Below are 22,449 nucleotides of genomic sequence, written 5' to 3' on the forward strand. Positions count from 1 at the left end.
CCATCAGTCAGGATTTGGTCCAGAAGTTGATTGACAGCATGCCAGGGAGAATTGCAGAGGTCTTGATAAAGAAGGGTCAACACTGCAAATATTGACTTATTGCATGAATTCTGTGTAATTCTCAATAAAAGCTTTTGATACTTATGAAATGCTTCTAATTGTATTTCATTATACCATAGAAACATCTGACAATAACACCTAAAAACCCTGAAGCAGCAGACTTTGTGAAAATGTAATATTTGTGTCATTCTCAAAACTTTTGGCCATGACTGTATGTTGGATCTTAAAAAGACCTTGTTGATCCACGTTCTCTTTGCAATATAACATGCACACTTTCCCTAAGACTTCTAAGACTGGTGTGTTTTTATAAAGTGATGGTTTTCCTCAATTACAAATTAAAAACTGCAACATTTCAGCTTGCTAACAATGTTGTGATATGTATTATTTGGTCAGATTAATGTCAACACACAGTCCCATACTTTATGTTTACTGTTCAAAATCTGGGTGGTATAAAGAGTGCAAATATTCTAGATAAAGATAACGAATATCAAGCTGCAAGTCTGTTAAAATACCAACTCCTTTGAGTCCTGACACATCGTCTCTAATGTGAAAAAATTTGAAAGCATAAATGCATTTAAACACATTTCTATGGAGCATATTCTACAGATGTTATCAGTTCTAACATCTGTTCAGTACCATTTTTAACACAAATATAGTCTATTGTAACTGTTAAATGAAGATACTTACAATCTTAAATCAAGGTTGTCCAGTTAAGCTACAAAATCCACCATGAGTCATATAAAGCTCCCACTCCCCAAAAGATAAAATATAAAATAAGGACAATATTACTGAAAAGTATGAGCCTGTAAATACATCCTCTTACAGTACACACTGTATGTATCAATGAATGCCTCATAAAAAAAATGGGACAGCTAAATTGAAATGAATAAAGAGCCCTTATGATAACCTTTGAGTATGGCCCACTTTAAGCTTCATCCCTGAACAAGCCTGACCCACTTTCAGGAGTTATTCACGATGGCTCTGGTCTGCTGACTGCTTCATTCAACTGAGGCTCAAAGTGGAAGAAGCCACTAGAGAGCGGTCATTAAAAACACATGCAGGCGTGCTTGTTGGGACATTCCACTCTTGGTTCTGAGATGAAAGGTTTGTGTGCAAACACGTGTGAGGAAATCAGGCAGGTGAAGCTTTCCCAGCTTCAGTGTTTAAACACATCCCGCCGCTTGATGCATTACCTCTTCTGACATTACACATCAGAGTGTCCAAAATAACCAAAACAGCTGCTGACAGTGTTTAATAATGAGATTCTAGGTGTTAATTATATGCTGTCACAAACTATCTCCAGGCCATAAATAGTCAAAAACTAGACTTTGTTGTGCAGCCCGACTCTCAGCAGGAGGTGACAAAGAAATGTTTCAGTGCATCAACAGAAAAAAAGAAGAGCTAAACTACCAACACTGCTACAACATCACGTCAATCCTAAAGCATCTTAATGGTCATGTCTACATTGCACATGTCAACATAAACAGAACCCCAGGCTGCACAGGTGGCACTGACTCCTAATAGATTGAGTTACGATCTAAAATAAGAGCGCTCACAGATTGCAAACAAACATTTAATTGGAGCAGATTTTTTGGTGTAGTTCTAACATGCTCTTAAAAGAAGGTCAGTCTTTTTCAGAAATCATGTCCAGAAGTCATTTACACGAAGAACATTTGAGAAGTGCAGAACGATATCTGACAGCACTTCAAGCTACAGTACTGAAAGTTTAAGTCGTTAACAGTAATTCATTTTTGTATTTGTTGACCAGGTCTTGACCACCGATATCTGCAATCTTTAAAATTTTCGCTTCCTGTTTGCAGCTTGCTTAAAACCCCATCAAACCTGTGCTAGAAGTGGTTTTCCAGGATGAAGACTGCATTTCCCATGAGCACCATCATCCACTGTCATAAAGATGTGGCTCCTGCAAAAGCATGCATTTGTATTTGAATTTGAAAGCAAATAAATGAATACAGACCTTCATTTAAAACTACTTGTCTTTGTTCAAGACCACTTTCTGCAGGATGCAGAGTGATGAGGTCATGTATTGATTGTATCTACGTCAAATTATTAACTGGAACGTATCAGAAACAAGACTTTGTAAACTGATTCATTACCGTTAGCCAGCGTACAAAAGGTGAGCAGACGTACTGGTTTAATACATAGACTGTATAAGATATGGACGTAGTATCTGTGACGTCACCCATCTGTTTCTGAAGCGCTGTTTTGAGGTCAATCGTGGGCGGGAGCCATATTGCTGCTGTCGAGCGATTGTGACATAAAGAGGCGGGCTATGAGCCTCCCATCCAACAGCTACAGTGTTCCCGCCTGTCAATCAAGTCAGCTGTGCCTCTCATTGGAAGACTTGTAATCTCAATATCTTTGAAATTACCGCGTTATGAAAAAATTCACAGCCGTACAGTGTGTGTCGATCGAGAAATGAGCTATCCAGACTACACTTGTCTTTTGAACCAGACTGTAAACATGTTTATTTCTGCTGTAAAGATCGTCTTCTTTGAATTGGTGTGTATGTGGTTTCTGGTACTTCCAGAGCCATCCTCAAGTGGATCCTTGATGAACTGCAGTTTTTAACACTTCCGCATTGGACTCATTTATTTAGACCGGAGGTTGCAGCTTGGTTTAATAATGCCCATCACAGCCCCGGTGTCATGATGTGTGCTCCAGTGTCACAATACATTCTATAATAACTTAAACATGCGCACATACATCTCGTTGCTAATTCTGCTCCAGTAGCAGTCATGAGGACAAAATATTATATAAAAGAAAATTATCCAAATAAAAAAATCCTCCTAATTGCTAACTTACTTCAACAACTCAAACTTCACCAGCAGAGTTTTCAACTCAGACACTTCAGGTGAGCAAAACTATGAAAGAACATATATTGAATTTTTGAATGAATCAAAGTGTTAAACAAAGCAGAATCTGTTTTATATTTTAGATTCTGTAAAGTAGTCCCCTTTTTCCTTCATGACAGCTTTACACACTCTTAGTATTCTCTCAGTCTGCTTCATGAAGTGGTCTCCTGGAATGGTTTCTAATGAACATGAGTCTTGTCAAGAGTTCATTTGTAGAATGTCTTGCCTTCTTAATGTGTTTGAGATCATCAGTTGTGTTGTTCAGAGGTAGGGTTAGTACACAATGGATAGCCCTATTTGACTACTGTTGTAATCCAGATTATGGTCAAACCAGATTATACATAGTTTGGATGTCTTCAGTATTAATCTACAATGTTGAAAATAATTAAAACAAATAAAAACCATTGAATGAGAAGGTGTGTCCAAACTTTTGACTGGTAGTGGATGTTGTCTTTAAATATTCTCTGTATCAGACCCACACTTAGGGAAGGGGAAACACTGAGAAAGGAACTGTGGTAGTTTTGAATGCTTTCTTCCAGAGTGAAACTGGTAGTCAACAGACTTTCTTTTCCAGAAGATTGCATGATGAGTTTAGAAATGTTGTCCCTGTTTACACAGCTATCGTCTCATCTACTAAGCTAACCCTATGAAGATGATTCTCAGTTAGTGTTGAGCTAATGACCTCTGTTAAGCATGTTATAATGCTAACACTGTCAATTAGTGGCTGACACAAAATACAACCACATTCTTAGTTTTTCTTCCCCACTCATGTCTCTTCCCAATCAACTTCTTCATACATACAGACTGTTATTTTACCCAGACTAAAGGATATCACATTTAGCAACTTCACACAGTCATTAAAAACCCACTATTTTTACTTGATCTCCGAGTTAGTGGAAACAGTCCAGATCTTTTGCCACAGCTGTGTCTGTCAGTCACAGTCTGTCAAATCAAACAGTAGTCTGAATGTTTACAATGGTGAGAAACATGCCTTTTAGCTTAACTGCATTCATGGGCTGAAAATAGAACACTGGAAAGATAGAGATATGTTGAACAGACTTTTCTGGCAGTCGAGCAAAACTTTAAATTAGCTGATAGAGCTAGCTCCTTTAAAAGAGCGACAGTGTCCATTACTAACCATTGGTGTCTTGTGTTTGTGTAACTTCTTTTCTGTGACACATAAGAGAAAGTGCAACATGACAAAGGGCATGGAGCTATGACTTCTGTCATAGAACAAATCAATGACTGGACGAGCCAGAACTTTCTTCAGTTAAACAAAGAAAAAACTGAAATGATTGTTTTTGGAGCCAAGGCAGAAAGGTTAAAGGTTACTGCTCAGCTCCAATCTGCAATGATGAAATGTTCAAACCAAGCCAGAAACCTTGGTGTAGTCTTAGACTCAGACCTTCATTTCAGCAGCCACATTAAGACAATTACAAAGTCAGCCTACTATCACCTTAAGAATATATCAAGGATTAAAGGACTCATGTCTCAGCAGGATGCAGAAAAACTCCTCCATGCATTTATCTTTAGCAGACTAGACTACTGTAACGGGGTCTTTACAGGACTCCCTAAAAAGTCCATCAGACGGCTGCAGCTCATACAGAATGCTGCTGCTCGAGTCCTAACAAGGACCAACAAAGTAGACCACATTACTCCAGTTCTTAGATCTCTACACTGGCTTCCTGTCTGTCAGAGAATAGACTTTAAAATCCTGCTGATGGTTTACAAAGCACTGAGTGGTTTAGGCCCAAAATACATCGCTGATCTGCTACTACTTTATGAACCACTTCGACCTCTGAGGTCATCAGGTACTGGTCTGCTTTCAGTTCCTAGAGTCAGAAGGAAACATGGTGAAGCAGCGTTTAGTCATTATGCACCACATATCTGGAACACACTCCCTGAAAGCTGTAGGTCTGCTCCAACTCTCACCTCTTTTAAATCAAAGACTAAGACTTTTTTATTTACCTCTGCCTTCCTATCTTAGATTATTTTAACCCACTTTAAATTAAAATTTTAATGTCATTTTTAATATATTTCTAATTTTCCTTTTCTTTTCTGTTTTATCATATTTGTCATTTTAATTGTGTTATTTTATGCCTGTCTGAATGTCTCCAATGCTTTTAATGTTTTAATGTAAAGCACATTGAGTTGCCCTCGTGTATGAAATGCGCTATACAAATAAAGCTGCCTTGCCTTGCCTTGCCTTAGGGAAGTGTAAGAAGTGTAGTTTGTGAGCCCTGAGCATTTTCATTGACATCAATTAAAATGATAAAAAAAAACAAGAGGCTGTCATCTTTTATTATCAGTTGTCATATAGGGAGAATAAACCTCTGGTTGTTGGAAAATCTTTGGAAAATATATTTCTGTGACTGAAGATATTACATATTGTATACTGATATCTTTGGAACCTTATTGAACAGTAATACACTCTGACTGATTACTTTCAAGACAACTTTGTGCTCAGGATCATTGTTGTGTTCACTACTTTGTATGTAAAGTTGAATATATTTTTATATTAATATAAATATATTTCACTCCACTTTCTAACATTCCTTCCCCTTATAAGTTCTTGATATATTCTTGATTTCCATAAAACCACCAATCTAATTTATCCTGGTATTTAGTAGTTGTCTCTCTATTGTTTTAATCCAAGAAGTCAGGTAGAACAGGCATGCAGACTTTTTGTTATTACTATGTTTTGTTATTTCTCATGGGGGATAAAAGCCAGACCCCTGCTGATGGTGTATCCTTTCAAGTTTTTTCCCCTGCTTGTAATCATAACCATGCCATCACAGCCATCCCAAGAGCCCTGCCACTAGTGAGGCTAAAAATAAGAGGGAGCATGACATGGGTGTACCATTTTTCTCATTAGAGAATACATTAGACTAAATCAGTGAGGAACTTTTGAATTTACTTTGCAAATAAACATGGTATAGAAGATGCATCAAACAGTGCATTTGAAAGAAAACTGCCTGAACAGCAGCAAACTAATGCTGCACAAGTCTGACTCAGAGGACTCACTGACCTACTAGTTCCAAATACTGTACAGACATTTAGTACTGCAGCACCATGTCACATGTGCAGGCTGGATCCTGATCTGCAGGTGGGTCATATACATGGTATGCTGGACCAAGGATATACTTCTAATATAGACTCTTAAATGGTCTACATATTGATTATAGCCATGCAAGCAGACGTTAAAGAGCACAGGGGAGATTACAGACCACATTTAGCCAAACTGAGCAGAAGCAATTAAAAGCTGCTGAGTTCAAAGAAGTGAGCTAAGTCACGCCAAGTTTAAACATGATCAAGTGTTTGATTAAAGTGAGGGTTGGTAGTCACGGTTAAATAGCATGAATTTGAATGTAGCATTTCCTCAGGACTCCGTCTAGAGGCAGGGGACAGGAAGTGCACGCCGGGGAAATGTACGCACAGGAGGCGGGAAAGAACGGCAGGACGGGATTTGATTGGTTTCATCATTTGGCTCCTGATGGCAGGGATTGGTTGGTGTTGTCCCAGGTTTACTCCGGCTGTAGATAGCAACTTTTTTTTACCTCTATTTTAAGAACACATTATGTATTGATTACCATCAGGACATAAAGATCATTTTAACCAGTATAACAAGAAGTGGATCTAAATCTGACTACCAACCCCAGCTTTAACACAAATATGATATAAGGAAGCTGGATTTATTATTTGAGCCTTCAGTTTCAACCAAACATAGGTTTCTAATATTTTTTTCACTGGTAATGGGGGAAAAACAGAGATTTTTCAGTATGTGCAAAACCTCTGAGGCAACTTGTGCACAAGCCAAAAACTTGGGTGAGAATTTGAATGCACAGCTCTCATCTCCAAGACTCTCACACATCAATCCTGTTCTTACCTCTGGCTCCCACTAAAACAAAAGAATATATTCTAAAAGCTATTCCACATAATCAGTGTTTGCTGGAGATGTTCTGATGCGAATAATATCCTCCTTGTTTGAATAGAAACTGAAATTCAGTCTAACTGAAGAGCCTAATGGTAAGAAAACACTCAGAAAACAATGACACTGAGTATAACTCATGTTAACACAGCTCAACACAAAATCACAGAGTTTGCAGGTAAACAATGTCAGATTGGTTTGCAGAGCGTGGCTAACGTTAGCAAGGCTTTGGTCCTCCTTGCAGGTTAATGTCCACATGGACTGTGACTATATGGCAGTTTAACCAAACACCACCAACATACAACTTCATCTCCATCTTCTAGATTAAACTGTGCCACACTACCGTCTGTGCTTGTTTACATCAGGGTAGTAGAGCATTAAAACATACTGCTCCGTGCTGTGTTCCAAAAACACAACCGGTGGGTTTTGACGGACGAGAGAGCATGGAGCAGGGGATCGGGGACAGACCGGACACGGATCTGGTGGAAGTCCCTTGTTACACACACAACGTATGGCTGACCCTAACCCTGGGTGAACAATAATATAGATATTAACAATTTGTTCAACAGATGAATAAATCTGGACAAGGGTGATGACGTCAACTAAGCGTACACATCCAAAGTATGTGCACGGCTGACATATCACTTACAGTTTTGTCCCAGTAGGGCATGAATACTATTTTAGCTTTTGGTGCCTTCCATATTCTGGTCCTACTCTCTGAAATTATCTTCCACATGAACTAGAGTTTGCTAAAACAGGGCCTCATTTAAAGAGCAGACTTAAAACATTTATCTTTACACAAGCTGTTCATTATGTATGACATGTCAGGGAAAAGTGGCTCACATTTTGTTTTGGAATGAGAAATGTTACTCTTTTTTTTGTCAGTATATTTTGAAAAGCATCAAGTCTTTTCTTTTTGTATGAAATGTGCTTTAATACTCAATCTGATCTGACTTGTGTCCTCTCTGCTCTTTCTTATGATAAACAGCAGAAATGAACAAGAAGCAATCTGTTGAGCAGCATTCCTCACACCTCCCCTTTCAAGAGTTTCAGACCCTGATAATGAGGCTACAGCATTTTTGAAGGGGAAGCAACGACCTCACGCCACAACAGCATGTTTTAGCCTACTTAGTAAAAGCAGGCTTATCTGGGACCCTTTCAGGCTACGTGTGGGCATGCCTTGGAACAGGCATACCTCTGAACTCTGCTGCTTCTATTCCTATCCAGACAGAAAGAATGAGGCCTCCCACGGCCCACTTTCCGCAACTTTGACACTGGATATTCTGTTACAATCTGACAACTTGCCTCACACCTTCCCGGAGCAAACGGAACAACAGGTTCATGGTGGCCAAGCAAGACTCAAGTTGGGTCAGGACCAGGTACAAACATCTGAACATGTTCACCTTACTGTCTGTCTGATATCCGGAAACATAAAAAACACCATCGTTATTACAGTTCAGGTTGTTGTGCTGAATGTGTAAATGAAATGTGACCACTTGTGCACAAAATCCCTGGCACTGCTATGAAGTATAAATAGATTCATAGTAGCATTATGACGTCCATGCAGATTACTTAGGATTGCAGAGGTGAGACGAGATAAATATGAAACCAAACCTGGAATGAAACCTCAAAACTCAAACTTTTCAAACTCAATCAAAGACATTTAAAAAGTTTCCTCTCCTTCTGACACCTCACTGCTGGACAGCAGCCATCACTTGGACTCATGACCTCTTGGACAGAAGGGAAGAAATGAGCAGGCTGAAGTTATCATGTACTGTAAGCTGGACGGTGCTGCCACCTTCTGATTGGACACGGCTTCACAGAGGGATAAAACAGAAACACAGCAGTGTGGATCTGCTCATCAGAGGCTGGGTTTCTGTCTTCATTCAGACCCCCCACCGGCTGCTGCTTGTTATCTGTTTGTGTGAAAGTTGGACTTATTCATTCATTCATCTTAACTTAATACGCTTTTCCAAATTCTATTAAAAGAAGGGTGGTGTAACAAATGGACTTTGCATTAACCCCCATCACAAACAGGCAAGGTGCAGAATATAGTTACAAAAACATTCAATATGAACATCAGTCCTGTCACGATCTTGTTCTGCTCGTCTGAGGTCATCACAACACTCCTCTTATCCCAAACAGGATTAGGGACGTAAGGATACACTCAACCCACGATTCGATTCAAATCCAGATTTTTTGTTCACTCACAATTCTCTAACGATTTTCAAGAAAACTGGATTAAACTCAAAATTTAAATAACTATTATTTTATTTCAATTCTCAGATATGGACAGTTATAATATACATTTGTTCTCTTATATTTCTTTGTAAACAAAGTCAAGTAAAAAAAACTAAAATCACCGTACAAAAATACCTTGTAGGAAAATTTCAGAACAATTATAGAGAAATGGAAAGTGAACAATTCCCAAATTAAAGTATTAAATATTAAAACAAATAAGGTCAATCTCTTTGAATTAGGGATGTAAATTTCAAGTATTTTCCGTGACCGATCTTTGGAAATGTTAACGATCAATTATCGTTTAATAATTAAAAAAACATGAATGTTTTCCATGTCAGAAATAATGACAAATTTGTTTTTTTCCCCTAAATCAAATGTTCCTTCATGACACAGTGTATATTACTGACTGTATTAAACAGCTACGGATCATATTGAGGTGTTCAACATGTTAACATGCTGAATATCAACGTGAGGAGCAGGCTTATAAATAATCTCTGTGGACTCATGGTCATAGAGTGAAGACTCAGACTACAACATGTGGATTTACTGCAGCAGGACAACTGAACAGGATCAGATTTCAGACTCAGTGTCCAGTTTTCTCCTTCTTACTGAGAAAAATAAGCATTTAAACATGGTCAGGTGTCAGCCGGGAGCGCAACCGGGTCAGAATCAGTCCGGTGGAGAAGAAAAGCGCTCGTGGAGACCTGTCACTCAGTCATCGAGCTCAGTTCAGTGCTGTAAAGGTTCTAATTTTTTTTATCCTTTTTGAGAACTTTTTTCTGCTATTCATTTTGGGCCCTGGTTGTCTGCTTCATGTTGGTGCAAAAAACATAAAAGAGCATACCAGGTAAGGCCTTGTATGACCAGTCTTGACCATGTGTGACATCCTAAAAACTAGTTCCATTCAAGCGGCAACCTCCAACCTTGAGAATTGAGTCCAATGCAGAAGTGTTAAAAACTGCAGTTCATTGAGGATCCGCTTGAGGAGAAGTACTAGAAACCACAAACACACCAATTCAAAGAGACGATCTTTACAGCAGAAATAAACGTGTTTACAGCCTGGTTCAAAAGACGAGTGTAGCCTGGATAGCTAATTTCTCGATCAGCACAAACTGGGTCTCATTCATGAAGCGTGAGTAAATCTGTGTGTAGATCTGTACATAAAAGCTCACACTACTAAAACTCTACTCCGGATTCATGAACGGTGCAGAGAAACTCAGATTTGAAGGTAAACACGTGTGTAAGATCCTGAATGCCAACCCATCGGAAACTGACAGCGCGCTCCCGGTGATCATCAATTAGCATACATCCCCGGCCATGAATAGCAAATAACCACCATATAAGGACACAGACCTGTGCATCTGGTCAGCCTGCCCTGCAATCATGGTGCAAGGAAAGAAGGATAGAGAGCGAAAAAAATAACTTCTCCGTGGCGGAGATTGAAATTATTTGGGGCGAAGTGGAATGTAGGAAGCACATTTTATGTTGTATGGATATAAAATGGTAAGTCTCTACATATAAAACACATGCATTTGTATAGAGGACTACATTCTTACCGACAAGCCAGCCGTCTCTCACAGCTCCATTCTCCAAACGGGTGCCAGTATGAAGCTGTCATGCGTCCCACCGGGCCACCGAGCCACAACGTTGAGCAACACACAGTTTGCATCACATATCAGCTTCACATTCACGTAATGAAAGTTTTTCTGGTTTATGTATGCAAATGCATCATCAGATGGAGCCTTGATGTGTATGTGTGTGCAGTTTGTGGCACCAATGACATTTGGCGTGTTGGCCAGCGCGCTAAACCCCCGCTTTACCTTGATTTGCCGTTGTGCGCCAAAGGGGAATTGAATGTACTCCGGCCTTAATTCAATAATGCCGGCAACTACTGCCGGTAAAATGCGGCTCATTGATGGCTGGGAGATTCCAGATCTATCTGCCATCTCCCGCTGAAGGTCCCTGTGGTTAAGAATCCCAGCACGAAGAGCACCTGCAAATGTGCAGGTATGGCGTGGCTTCTTTTAGTTGGCCTCGTCAGATTAGGCTCCAGTTAGTCTGTGTGGTTTTTAACACGTAGTTCACATTCTAAATAAACCTAATCTAGATCTCAAAGCTTTAATTGACAACTTATTTGTTGTGAAAATATGATGGATTTTTTTATATTTTGTCATGTTTACATTACGTGTCTCAAAGGCATCTGAGTATTGTGAACATAACAGAGAGCAGTACATATTAAAATTGTAATTTCCAACACTGACAAGCAGTATTTCTGTGTATTCCTACATTTGCACAAGTGCTACACACAGTCAGGAGCAGGTGTAGATTTTGTGAGTAGTTACTCACAGATCAGCGCCACTAAAAGATTGATGAATTCCCGCTGCACACTGTTTACACACATTCATGCTGCTCATGATTCATGAATGAGACCCACTGTGCGGGGGGTTAATTTTTCATAATGCTGCAATTTTGAAGATATTTAGATTAGGAATCTTCCAATGAGAGGCACAGCTGACTTGATTGACAGGCGGGAACACTGTTAGCGAGGAGGCTCAAAGCCCGCCTCTTTACGTCACACTCGCTCCACAGCAGTTAGGTTCAGTTCAACATTTCCAATATGGCTCCCGCCGACGATTGGCTTCCATACAGCACCTCAGAAACAGATGGGTGACGTCACTGATACTACGTCCATTATCTATACATTATTCCGTTCCATTATAATATAATCTTATACAGCTTTACTGAACAATAATAAGGCCCAATTATGGCACAATGGGATTTTGATTGGATTAAATTAAAGTTTCTCTAATCACTACAAGACAAAGAGACCTACTGAACAGTTTAATCTATATCAGCTCACAAAACAGTACTTTCTTACTGTCGCAAACAAGCCCATATGACAATATGAGACAATATTAGAAAGCTCCTGAGAATGAATCCCAGTTTGAGTTGATTTATGGATAAAAGCCCCTCATCTTATCTTGAAGCTGAATTTGTACTGTACATGTGAAAGTTCTGTTATTTAACAGACACGTGTCACTCACTGCAGATCTCTGCCCTGGAAAAAGTTGAACATAGCTGTGTGAGTAGTGTGTAGATCAGTGGTATCCAAACTTTTTTCAGAGAGGGCCACATATAATGTTGTCAGAATACCTCAGGGCCAGTGGCTCCTACTGAGACTTAGGAATCATAAAAGTTATATATGAAATATCTATTTAATAACAAAAAAAAAATTCTCAATAAGAAAGTAACTAGGTAGTCCTCAGTTCTCCACAAGCCACGTAAAGATTAGCAAGCTTTATCTTCTTCTGAAGGAAAATGTTTTTCATTACGGTCGGGCAATGTGGGAAAAATATTGTCTCATTATTTTCCTCTGGCAGGATCACGATCTGGATTTCATCACACTTCTTTTTCATGTTGTTTTTTAGACTTTTCTGACCAGCAGACAACATTTTATAACAAAATAATTATTTTCCTACATTCTGAACAATTTTTGTGCACCAAATTTTGCTTTTTCTGTACGATTTCATAATTTTGATCATGTCTTGTGTCCTCTTTTGTGTCTTCTGAAATTTTAGTGTTCTTAAAGAACATTTAACATTAAAAACATTAATTTGAAAACCTGTCAACTTTAAGTTTAAGTTCTTGTGTTTCTTCTTTATTGCCGTCTTGCAGAATTCCCAGTGTTTTGGCTTTTATACAAGTAGTCCATATGTAGCTTTTTGAGACGTTTCTGGATTGACTTTAGTTTTGTTTGTGCACTTGAAAGAGACTGTAAATGTACAGATGATTCAGAATGTGATTAATATCTGTGCTATAATTAACACAATTTAAGATGGAAGCTTGGGGCCATAAATAAATGGACCTTGGGCTGTGATTGGCCCCCGGGCCGTACTTTGGACATGCCTGGTGTAGATGATCACCTGTGTGACCTGCAGCAGTTTCAGTTGTTCAGTATCACCATCTAGAAATCACTCTGCTCTGTAAGTCACAAAGAGACATCAGTATTCATTTCAGTTGTATAATCATCAACTTTGAGCTTTATCTGATGAAACTGAATCATGGATCATAGAACATAGTCCATATTAATGTGTTGTTACACAGCGAAGGGTACAGATTAACTAAACCCTGAGCCGAGGAATCATTCAAAGTGAGAAACACTTGTTGTAATAGTGAACGTATCAACTGAGAGATGGGATATAAAGTCAACTTGAATTAGGAATTACAGGGACAGCTTTACAGAGAGGGGGAGATCAGAGGAGTCCCACTGCTGAGGTAGAGATTTAGAGTTCTTTGATAGTGCCTTCTGTCCAAATAGTGATAACACCTGTGTTTGAAGCGGTCCCAGAACACTTCCTGATAAGAAGTCTGTTCTATGGAGTCTAATAGACTATGATTATAAATAACTTGAGGAAATGTGAGGCAGCTCCACTGAAGTGTCCTGAACAATAACAGTGATCTGTCACCGTGACCCCGCCCCCTTTAGAAAGAAACATTGCTTTGTGAAGTTTCATGGACAATCTGTATCAAAACTCTGCTGAAACCACAGTCTGTGTCTGAAACCAGCTACAGTGTTTCCTTTCAGCTTGGAGGGCTCATTCAGGTCCCAAACCCTGCTGTTGTGTTCCTCTAAGACTCCTAAGCGGATGCGCATGGCTCTGGCCTACCCAGACAGCCGCCGGCTGTAGACTCCCTCAGACCTGCTGTAAAGCTTTTTAACTGTGGGACTCAAAGACAGAGTCTCTGTGAAAGTGAACGACGGTCTCAGGGCTCGTCCACGGAGCCTCGGGCCACATTACTGACCCCAAGGAGTCCTATACACACCGTGTCTCTACCCCTCTGACATTGTCATGCGCAGCTTGCTGAAAAGTTCCCACTAACTTTCCCCAAACTCACCTTCCTCACGACAAGTCGCGTCTTCCTCCTCGTCTCTAGTTACTTGCGTGATTATCGACGGCGAATGGTCCATTAGATCCGTCACTCCAACACAAGGACGTTGTTGCTGAATGAACTTACTTCGAGGATTTATGGCAAAAGATGTATTTATATTTTGCCACTCCCTGTCCGCAAACGCGCATACTTGGCTCAAAATGTAGAAACAACATAAAACAGTTCAACGCGCAGCTGTGTGGACTAAAGCACTAGAAATGCAAAGTTTCAAAACGTCTCAATAGTTGTTTAAAAAGTTGTTTCGTGAAGAAGTTCATCATTTCACCATGCTAACATGGAACTGGACGGTTTCAAGGCGCCCCGGTCTTAAAGCCACACTGCAGGATGTGAAGACTTTCAATAAACGCCTCTGTATGTGTTGATGATTTAAGAGTTATTTTAAAGATTTTGTGGTTAAAGTGTTGAAACTTTTCAAGAAGTATTTTGTGTTTATTTTAAGTTGGATGGGTTTTATTTAAATTTGAAGTGTAAATTGTCGTATGCTAAAACGTGCAGTTAATATTTTGTCTTACTCGTGAATATATTGAAATAAGTTCTCTTTTCCGAAGTCAAAGTGTTTTGTTTGGAGCACATGATGTGACTTTTAAGTTTTTTTTATGCACAAACTTTGACGTTTGGCAGGGGCCGCCTTGAAACCGTCCAACAGAAAGAGGAAGTAAGGGGCAGGTTTTAAAGTGCCCACACAAGATTAAAGTCACTCTCCACTATTTACAAACCTCCAGACAAATAAACACAACTATACAGTAAAACAAATAAAGTCATTTCCACTCAAACAAAGAAGTTTGCTAAAGATGATTTAATGGTCTGTGTGTATGTTTGTGTTAAACTAGTCTTAGGTTTGTGATCAGACATACACTCACCCTTTTTTGAGCGGAGTCCAGTCTGTTGTTTCATGTTACTGAAACTGTTAAAAAGTTACAATCTACTTTCTTTTATTGCATACATTACAATCAGATAACACTGACTACATGGAGCTGGATAGTAAAGCTGGTGTAGCCACCCACAAACCTGTAATAACTCTGATGAACACAAGGTGGTGCTGATTGCCAAAAATGTTGACTTCATATAATAACTCATGTTCTTGTCCACCATTTCTGTCAAAATACATCATATTTATGTCACTTTCAACCAGGACAGCATTTGCTTCACAAACCAGTGATGGCACTGCAACACTTAGAAGAGCATGCCAATTAATTATCAATCAACAACATAAGGATTTAACATTTGATTACCTGGTGGAATTTCAGTAATCTAGTAGACATAAATTCATGAAACAGTCCACCTCAATGAAGCTGGAGCCCACCAGTCATCTTCTTCAATGCCAAAACCATCACTCCTGCCACCCTCTCCACCCTCACAAACTGCCTCACTGAATTAAAAAACTGGATGAGCAACAACTTCCTCAAACTCAACTGCAATAAATCTGATCTCATTCTCATTGCCCCCAAATCCCTCCTCCCCTCCACCCAGAACCTTTCACTAAGCATTGACGACCACACAGTCACACCCTCCCCAGTAGTCTGTAACCTCTGCATCATCCTCGACCCCACTCTCTCCTTCAAACCACACATTATAAACGTCATCAAAACATCCTTCTTCCACCTCCACAACACTGCATACCTCAGATCCTCTCTCTCCTCCTCTGCTGCAGAAACTCTCATCCACGCCTTCATAACCTCCAGACTGGACTACTGCAACAGCATCCTTTACGGCCTTCCCTCCACTGACCTCCAAAAACTTCAATATGTCCAGAACTCAGCTGCCCGGTTACTCACCCACTCCCGCTCCAGAGCCCACATCACACCCATCCTTCTGCACCTCCACTGGCTCCCCATACAGCATCCAATCCACTTCAAGATCCTGCTCATCACCTACAAAGCCCTCAATAACCTCGCCCCCTCATACCAGACCGACCTCCTCAAAAGTCACTCCCCATCCCGCCGCCTCAGATCATCAGATGCCAACCTCCTGTCCCCTATCACCAAGACCAAGCACAGCACCTTGGGGGACAGAGCCTTTGCCATAGCTGCCCCGATTCTCTGAACTCTCTCCTTCCAAACAACCTCAACTCTGACTCACTTCATTCATTTATAACCACCTCAAAACCTACTGTTCAAAAAAACATACAATACATAACCTTTACTCCGGCCCCACCTCTGTCTTTGTTCTGTTTTATTCATCTGCTTTATTTTTTATCTATTTGTAATATTATTTTTCTGTAAAGCAAGTATCAAGAAAAGCGCTATACAAAACCTTTCAATTATTATTATTATTATTATTATTATTATTATTATTATTATTATTATTATTATTATTATTATCTCCATTGTGGAGCCAGGAGGTTTAGCCTAGAGCAGTGGTTTTCAAAGTGGGGGGGCTAGGGGGGCCTCAGAAAATTGGAGGGAAGGGAGAAAAAAAATAGAATGTAATTTTTTTTTTTTTTACAACACTTTTGTTTATAATTTCCTATGCTAAACAAATGTAATAATTATGTGAAAAGTGAATAAAAGTAGGAAAATACATTCTAAAAGTTGATGTTTCTTTACATATTTTGAAGCATTGCCGGTGGGTTTGCAAAGGGGGTCCCCAGCCAGAAGCTAATGATGTTTGGGGGGCCTTGGCATGGTCAAGTTTGGGAACCCCTGGCCTAGAGCACCACTGACGCAAATACTTGTTCAGCTACATGTTAAAAGAACAATCCCTAGTATTTTGGATGGAACACACTGACGCATTGGTTCATATATTTATTTCTTTATTTCCATAGCTTTTTGAACAGCTGTCATGCCTTTTCCATGCCAGATTCAGAGAGTTCACAAAATAAAAAGCAGAAGCTGTAACAAATACAGTCACTCAATAAATAAACAAATTGCGAACCACACACAAAGCAGTCACATCCATATAATCAAAATAAAGAACTTGTCATTCATGTAACAAACTATTTTCTCTGTGGGTCTAATATCCATCACGAGGCACTGCAACACATTCCACAAAATACGGCATAGGATCTCGATACAAAATGTGGAGCATTCAACATCTTCTTCAAAACCCTGTCGTCTGCTTACAAACAGTTGTAGTTTCATTGTATATGATTAAAGAACATGATATATATTGCACAGACGTTTGAGTTAATGCATCTTTGCATTGTCATGCATATCTTGCATGTTTTTAAGTTGAAACGAGTCTTGTGTGATGAAATCTACTCTGCATAGGAAAAAGACAAAGAGCTGCAGTTTTTCTCAAGCAGTAGCATCGGAACATACAGAACTAATAAAATAGTGTCTTAGAATAGTTAACAATCTGTCAGTCAGAACACAGAATAAAACAACTCTGGATTTTCCCTCATCTGTGTCGCAGCTTTATAAGTTATAGTTGGAGACTAGTGTCTGATTGAGTTTCTTTAATGCACTCTTTAAGTGAATCCATTCTGTCATTAATACACTTGTGTGTTAAGTGTGCAAATCTGTACTTAGTAACTATAAACGGACATTTGTGCAAATGTTTTACATTCCTGTGTTCATCTGAATTTAAACTCACCATGTAAGGCAAACAGAAAAAGACGACTGAGACATTTATCTACTGTAAATATGTGAGGAGGGATCAGAACATAAGTGTGTCAGTTATGTTTGATTCCTTTAAGGTCAAAACAAACACAATGATTTTGACTCTGTCTGAAAAATGACTAACAAAAGAAATATTTGATGTTTTATGGAACTGAACCTGAAGTAAAAATGAGAAAACATTTCTGATTTAATGTGACGGTGTGACAATCGACCAGTTCAGAAGTCAGGTATCTCAGCTTTTGACAGTTTCTTGTGGGTAAGAAAAAAATAAATAATTGAATTGTTTTAATGGCGTATACTCTGATGTATCTCATACTGACTTTGTTTCACAATGTCTTATTTCTTTTCTCTCCCCTGGAGCTCTGTGGATTGTTTGTTTTTTGCTTGTACAGACTGTTGGGGATTCAAATCTGCATAAGACATATTCAGTTTGATAACTTTGTACAGTGTCTTGTTAGCTTGTATGAGATGGTGTATGACCCTTAATTAAGTCAAATGCAATGTTAAATATAAATCTTGAATCTTACTTTATTTAAAAAACTGTAATTTATAAAACCAAATGAAGAAACACTTTTAAAGAGCTAGATTAAGGACTGGTACTCTTAAAATTGTCTTAATAAACATCTTTCGTTGATAAATAGTAAAGATTTTTTTATGCTGACTCGTGCTAACTCTTTAAGGGCACTTGGATGCACCCCAGTATCAGCGCTGGGTTTCTGCAGCGGTCTAGCCTCATGACCTTGCGAGCCTCGTTTTAGTAAACTCAAGTGTTAGTGATTATTTCCACATGGCTGATCAATCCTGATTCTTTACACGGGGCTGCTGTGGAAGAGTCCAGTTCACCTGGAAGCCAATGTGATGCTTGTTAGCTTATTTGTGCTGAAGGGACCATTGCGCCTGCCAACACAGTGACAGCTCTGCTATTCCCATCATCCCTTGGGGCAAAGATGATCTGATAACACATTAGAAAGAATAAATTCTGCTTGTAAGAATAAGAAAATACTTATCATCCGAGATTTGGCCACAAGGTAAGAAATGTTTGCTAATTATAGGAGTGCTTTTCTTTTAGCCCTTGCAGAGAATCCTCCTGACTTAAAAACTTGAAACTGGAACAGCTACATTCTTACAATCTTGACAATCATTGAGATGCTACAGTAGTATAAAAACTCTGGTACTGTAGCAAAGATAACACTGCTTTCATTAAATAGAATACGCTTTAAAAAGGTAACTCGTTTGTTGGGTGTAAAGAATCAGACATTATAGAAGAAACCTCTGGTCAGGCGACATTTTAAAACTTGTCTAATGTCAAGATGTTGCTAATATTCAGCTGTCTTTGCTTTAAATATATTTAATATTTTTATTCTGGTATCTTGTGAAAACCCTTTACTTATATAATGCATTGTTTTTGCTTCTGTAACAGCTATTTGGGGCCTTCATTGTGGGGTATTGTGATGTATTAATATGTACCCACTCTAGTCATCGTAGAGTTGACCGTAAGAAATAGAATATTTTATCCAAAAATATGCAAAGTTACAAACCTTGAGGTACAAACTTGAACACAACATCGTGCTTTGTATGATCGAGGTCCACCGTATAAAAATGCAGTCAGGCTCTTGTAACTTTGTAAGAGTTTCCTTTCAGTGTAAGAATCCTTCTGGATTCTCTTTAAGAGCCCAGAAAAGAAAAAAGAACACGTCTCTGTGGATCTCAGCCACTGCTGCTTTCTCTAGTTTCCTCTGACCAAGCTCAACAACCCAAACCTGAAGGAACAACCCCGCCTCGTGGCCCAGCGTCTGGTCCTAAAGTCCTGCCAACTGGTTTGTGGAAGCCTTTTTTTTCACTGGGTGACAGGTGTAGTAGGAGCAGTGGGTGTGGTTGGCACATTTGGCATGGCAGGGCTGGTGGGGGTTTGTGGCGAGCTCTGGTAGGACCGCAGGAGGACTTTGTGCTTGGTGGCCACCAGCTCTCGCTTGCGCTGCTGGTCGGCCAAGAATTCCTTGAGACGGGTGGTTGTAAAGGTGAGAGTCTGCCTACGAAGGCGCATCAGGTAGGCATCCTGAAGCCAGGAGTTATTATAGCAGTCCTTGATGGAGGGACGGGCCCTGTTGGAGAGCAGACAGTGAGGCTCCACATGTTTCAAGATTCTGTTTTCATTCAATCATTTATTCTGCTGTAAAATACGGTTTGAATAATCATACCTCAAGAACGTTAACCAGCAGAGCATCAGTACAATATTTACCCTACAAACAGGACTGATGCTCAACTTACCACGGGTAGCTACAGAGGATCTTCTTAAGAAACAGAGAGGCACTTTGGGACACATTCTGGTAGAGTTTAGAGAGGTCAAACTTTGCCGCCTGGATCCTTGCTTCAGTCTCCTGAGGATCAATTTCAATAAAAGGCGACCGGCCGCTCAACCTGGAAACAGAGGGACGTTTCAAACATCATGGACACAGTTCAGAGTCCTTGAAACAAATGAACCATGCATAGTGAAATCCAAGCTGCTCAAACTGTTAGTTGTGATTTAAAAAACATTACAAGAACATCACAATGTCCCCAACATTAATGTCACTTTAAAGACCACACAGTGAACAAATATTATACCACAAGCTGAATTTCACACAGAGAATATCTCTTTTTAAAGAGGGCCTGCTGGGTGGAAGCTGTGAACGCTGTACTCACATGATGAAAGTCAGCACACCCACACTCCAGATGTCAGCTGGAGGGCCCACAACATCCCCTTTCAACATCTCCGGAGCTGCAAGAAGAAGAGAGAAGGAATACACGGGCTTCATCATTCTACACGGAACTTAAATTACATCGGCAACAAAGTCTTTGAAGCACCGAAACCAGACTTTATGAGTCTCTGTGTTTCTGTAGATGTTCTGACTTGATGTGAGCTGAGCTTTGAGAAACGTGTGAAAGCATAGTTTTAGTTAGTTCAGAATTCTCCTGAGTTTTCACAGCCAGTGCACGCCCACTGACAAACAGTTACATAAACTGTCCACACGCACAGGATCTGTATCACACAAGATCTGTATCACACAATAGATCCACACGCTGTAAAGAGCAAGATCTTCTTTTGTTCTCTTTTCTACTCTGATGCTTTTGTTTCTTAAAGTTTCTTCCTCAAAAGTCAGTTGAGAGAATAATACATTATTCTAATTTAAAGCTAGGGTTGGTAGTCACAGAAAACTAGCATGAATTTGAATGTAGCATTTCCTCAGGACTCCATCTAACCCCTCCCCCCTCCCCTCGGAGCTCCTCCAAAACGACAGCCCCCTTCACATGCACGAGCGCAGCTGATTCATGACCATATGATGGTGACTGATTCAAAACCGGTCCTCAGCACATGGTTTGTGTTTTGCACTACGTCAACTCATGTCTCACTCAGCGGTAAGAAAACACCAAAACATTCTCATAGTGAAAGTTAAAAACACAAACAAACATGAAATGTACGCTCTGCAGGAGGCGGGCAGAACGGCAGGACAGGATTTGATTGGTTTCATCATTTGGCTCCTGATGGCAGGGATTGGTTGGTGTTTTCCCAGGTTTACTCCAGCAGCTTTTTTTTACCTCTTTTTTAAGAACACATTATGTATTGATTACCATCAGGACATAAAGATAATTTTAACCAGTATAACAAAAAGTGGATCTAGATCTGACTACCAACCCCAGCTGTAAAGGTTCACAAAGTGATATTTCTACTGATCATTTCTACATTAACTACTAAATCTAACTCACCAAGTCACAACTAAAAGCACTTTAAAAAATCCACAAGCCTCCATCACACTGTCTGATAAAAATACATGTAAAGGCAATGTATGGTACTACAAATAAAACGGTACCAAACCGTTGCCAGTTAATGTGTTTTCTGAAGTAAGGCAGGGTGCAGGAGTTAGCTTGTAATTAATGATTGAATGATTTCCCTCCTACACACCTCTCCTATAAAAAAGATGAGTAAAATATTTTTCTACAATTAAAAGTACAAAGAAAAGACAACATGTTGCATTTAATGGCAAAGATAACTACTACTAGACTTTTGAAACACGGTTCAAATTGTTGCTTCCATCATAAGTCCTGCCTCTGATTGAGCAAACAGCGGCTGTTTTTGAAAAGGCCTGCTACATACTGTTTACTAATGTAGTAGGCAGTAGGACCTGCCTACTACATACTGCATTTGATTTTAGTCTGTAGTCTGACTGTTCTGTTTGATCTGGTGTGCAGTATGCTGGGCCAGACGTCACTGGATTTCCGGTTTTGGAAAGCGGAAGTAAACAACTGCAGAGCTGATAGAGAAACTGCTTCTTTAGCATCACTTCTGATTTAAAAAGTTAGGAAGTGGTTTATATGTCATTTCATAATGTTCACAGCACCTCAAAATGGAGTTCCCCCGTCCACAAAAGAAGGAAAAATAAAAAGCTGAACAAGCACTGTGCATTATGGGAAACAGTACGTGAGGCAGACTGCTCCGATGCACACTGTGAAATCTTCCTGAATCAGTAGACATCCGGGGAGTTTTGGCATACTGCAGATTTTGCTCTTGTTCACATACCACTTACAACATACTAAATTTTGGCCAAATCAGTACGTACTGCTAGTATAGTCGGCGGTGTCGAAACCAGCCATAGTGTAGGATTTGGAGTAGCACTTGGGGTGGCCAATCAGATTCCAAGAGGAGCACAGCCACCTCTGGCCTCCCCTCTGGACATGCCCCTGCTGATGTGTAGTGCAGCGTGGATTAAAGCCAGAGACATTCATTTACTGAGAGAAGCTCTGCTAGCATACTTCTTATAAGTGTTAGAGTGGCATGGTTAGTTTTTTTTTTTTTTTAAAC

The 22,449-nt window shown here is 39.7% G+C and overlaps 2 protein-coding genes across 2 annotated transcripts in view; both read right to left on the bottom strand.

Annotated features, from left to right (window-relative positions):
* The window catches only part of LOC117820409 (carboxy-terminal domain RNA polymerase II polypeptide A small phosphatase 1-like), a 33,386-nt gene extending 19,020 nt beyond the window's left edge, over positions 1-14,366 (bottom strand). The window contains exon 1 of the mRNA XM_034694158.1: positions 13,999-14,366. Coding sequence (XP_034550049.1) covers positions 13,999-14,071 — 73 coding nt within the window. The 5' untranslated portion in view covers positions 14,072-14,366. The remainder of the gene's footprint in view (positions 1-13,998) is intronic.
* A 2,421-nt stretch (positions 14,367-16,787) lies between these two features.
* The window catches only part of spegb (striated muscle enriched protein kinase b), a 56,149-nt gene continuing 50,487 nt past the window's right edge, over positions 16,788-22,449 (bottom strand). The window contains exons 40-42 of the mRNA XM_034693207.1: positions 20,295-20,370; positions 19,881-20,030; positions 16,788-19,714 (exon numbers count right to left, since the gene is read on the bottom strand). Coding sequence (XP_034549098.1) covers positions 19,450-19,714; positions 19,881-20,030; positions 20,295-20,370 — 491 coding nt within the window. The 3' untranslated portion in view covers positions 16,788-19,449. The remainder of the gene's footprint in view (positions 19,715-19,880; positions 20,031-20,294; positions 20,371-22,449) is intronic.

Source organism: Notolabrus celidotus, chromosome 10, assembly GCF_009762535.1.
Source record: "Notolabrus celidotus isolate fNotCel1 chromosome 10, fNotCel1.pri, whole genome shotgun sequence".
Classification (NCBI taxonomy): domain Eukaryota; kingdom Metazoa; phylum Chordata; class Actinopteri; order Labriformes; family Labridae; genus Notolabrus; species Notolabrus celidotus.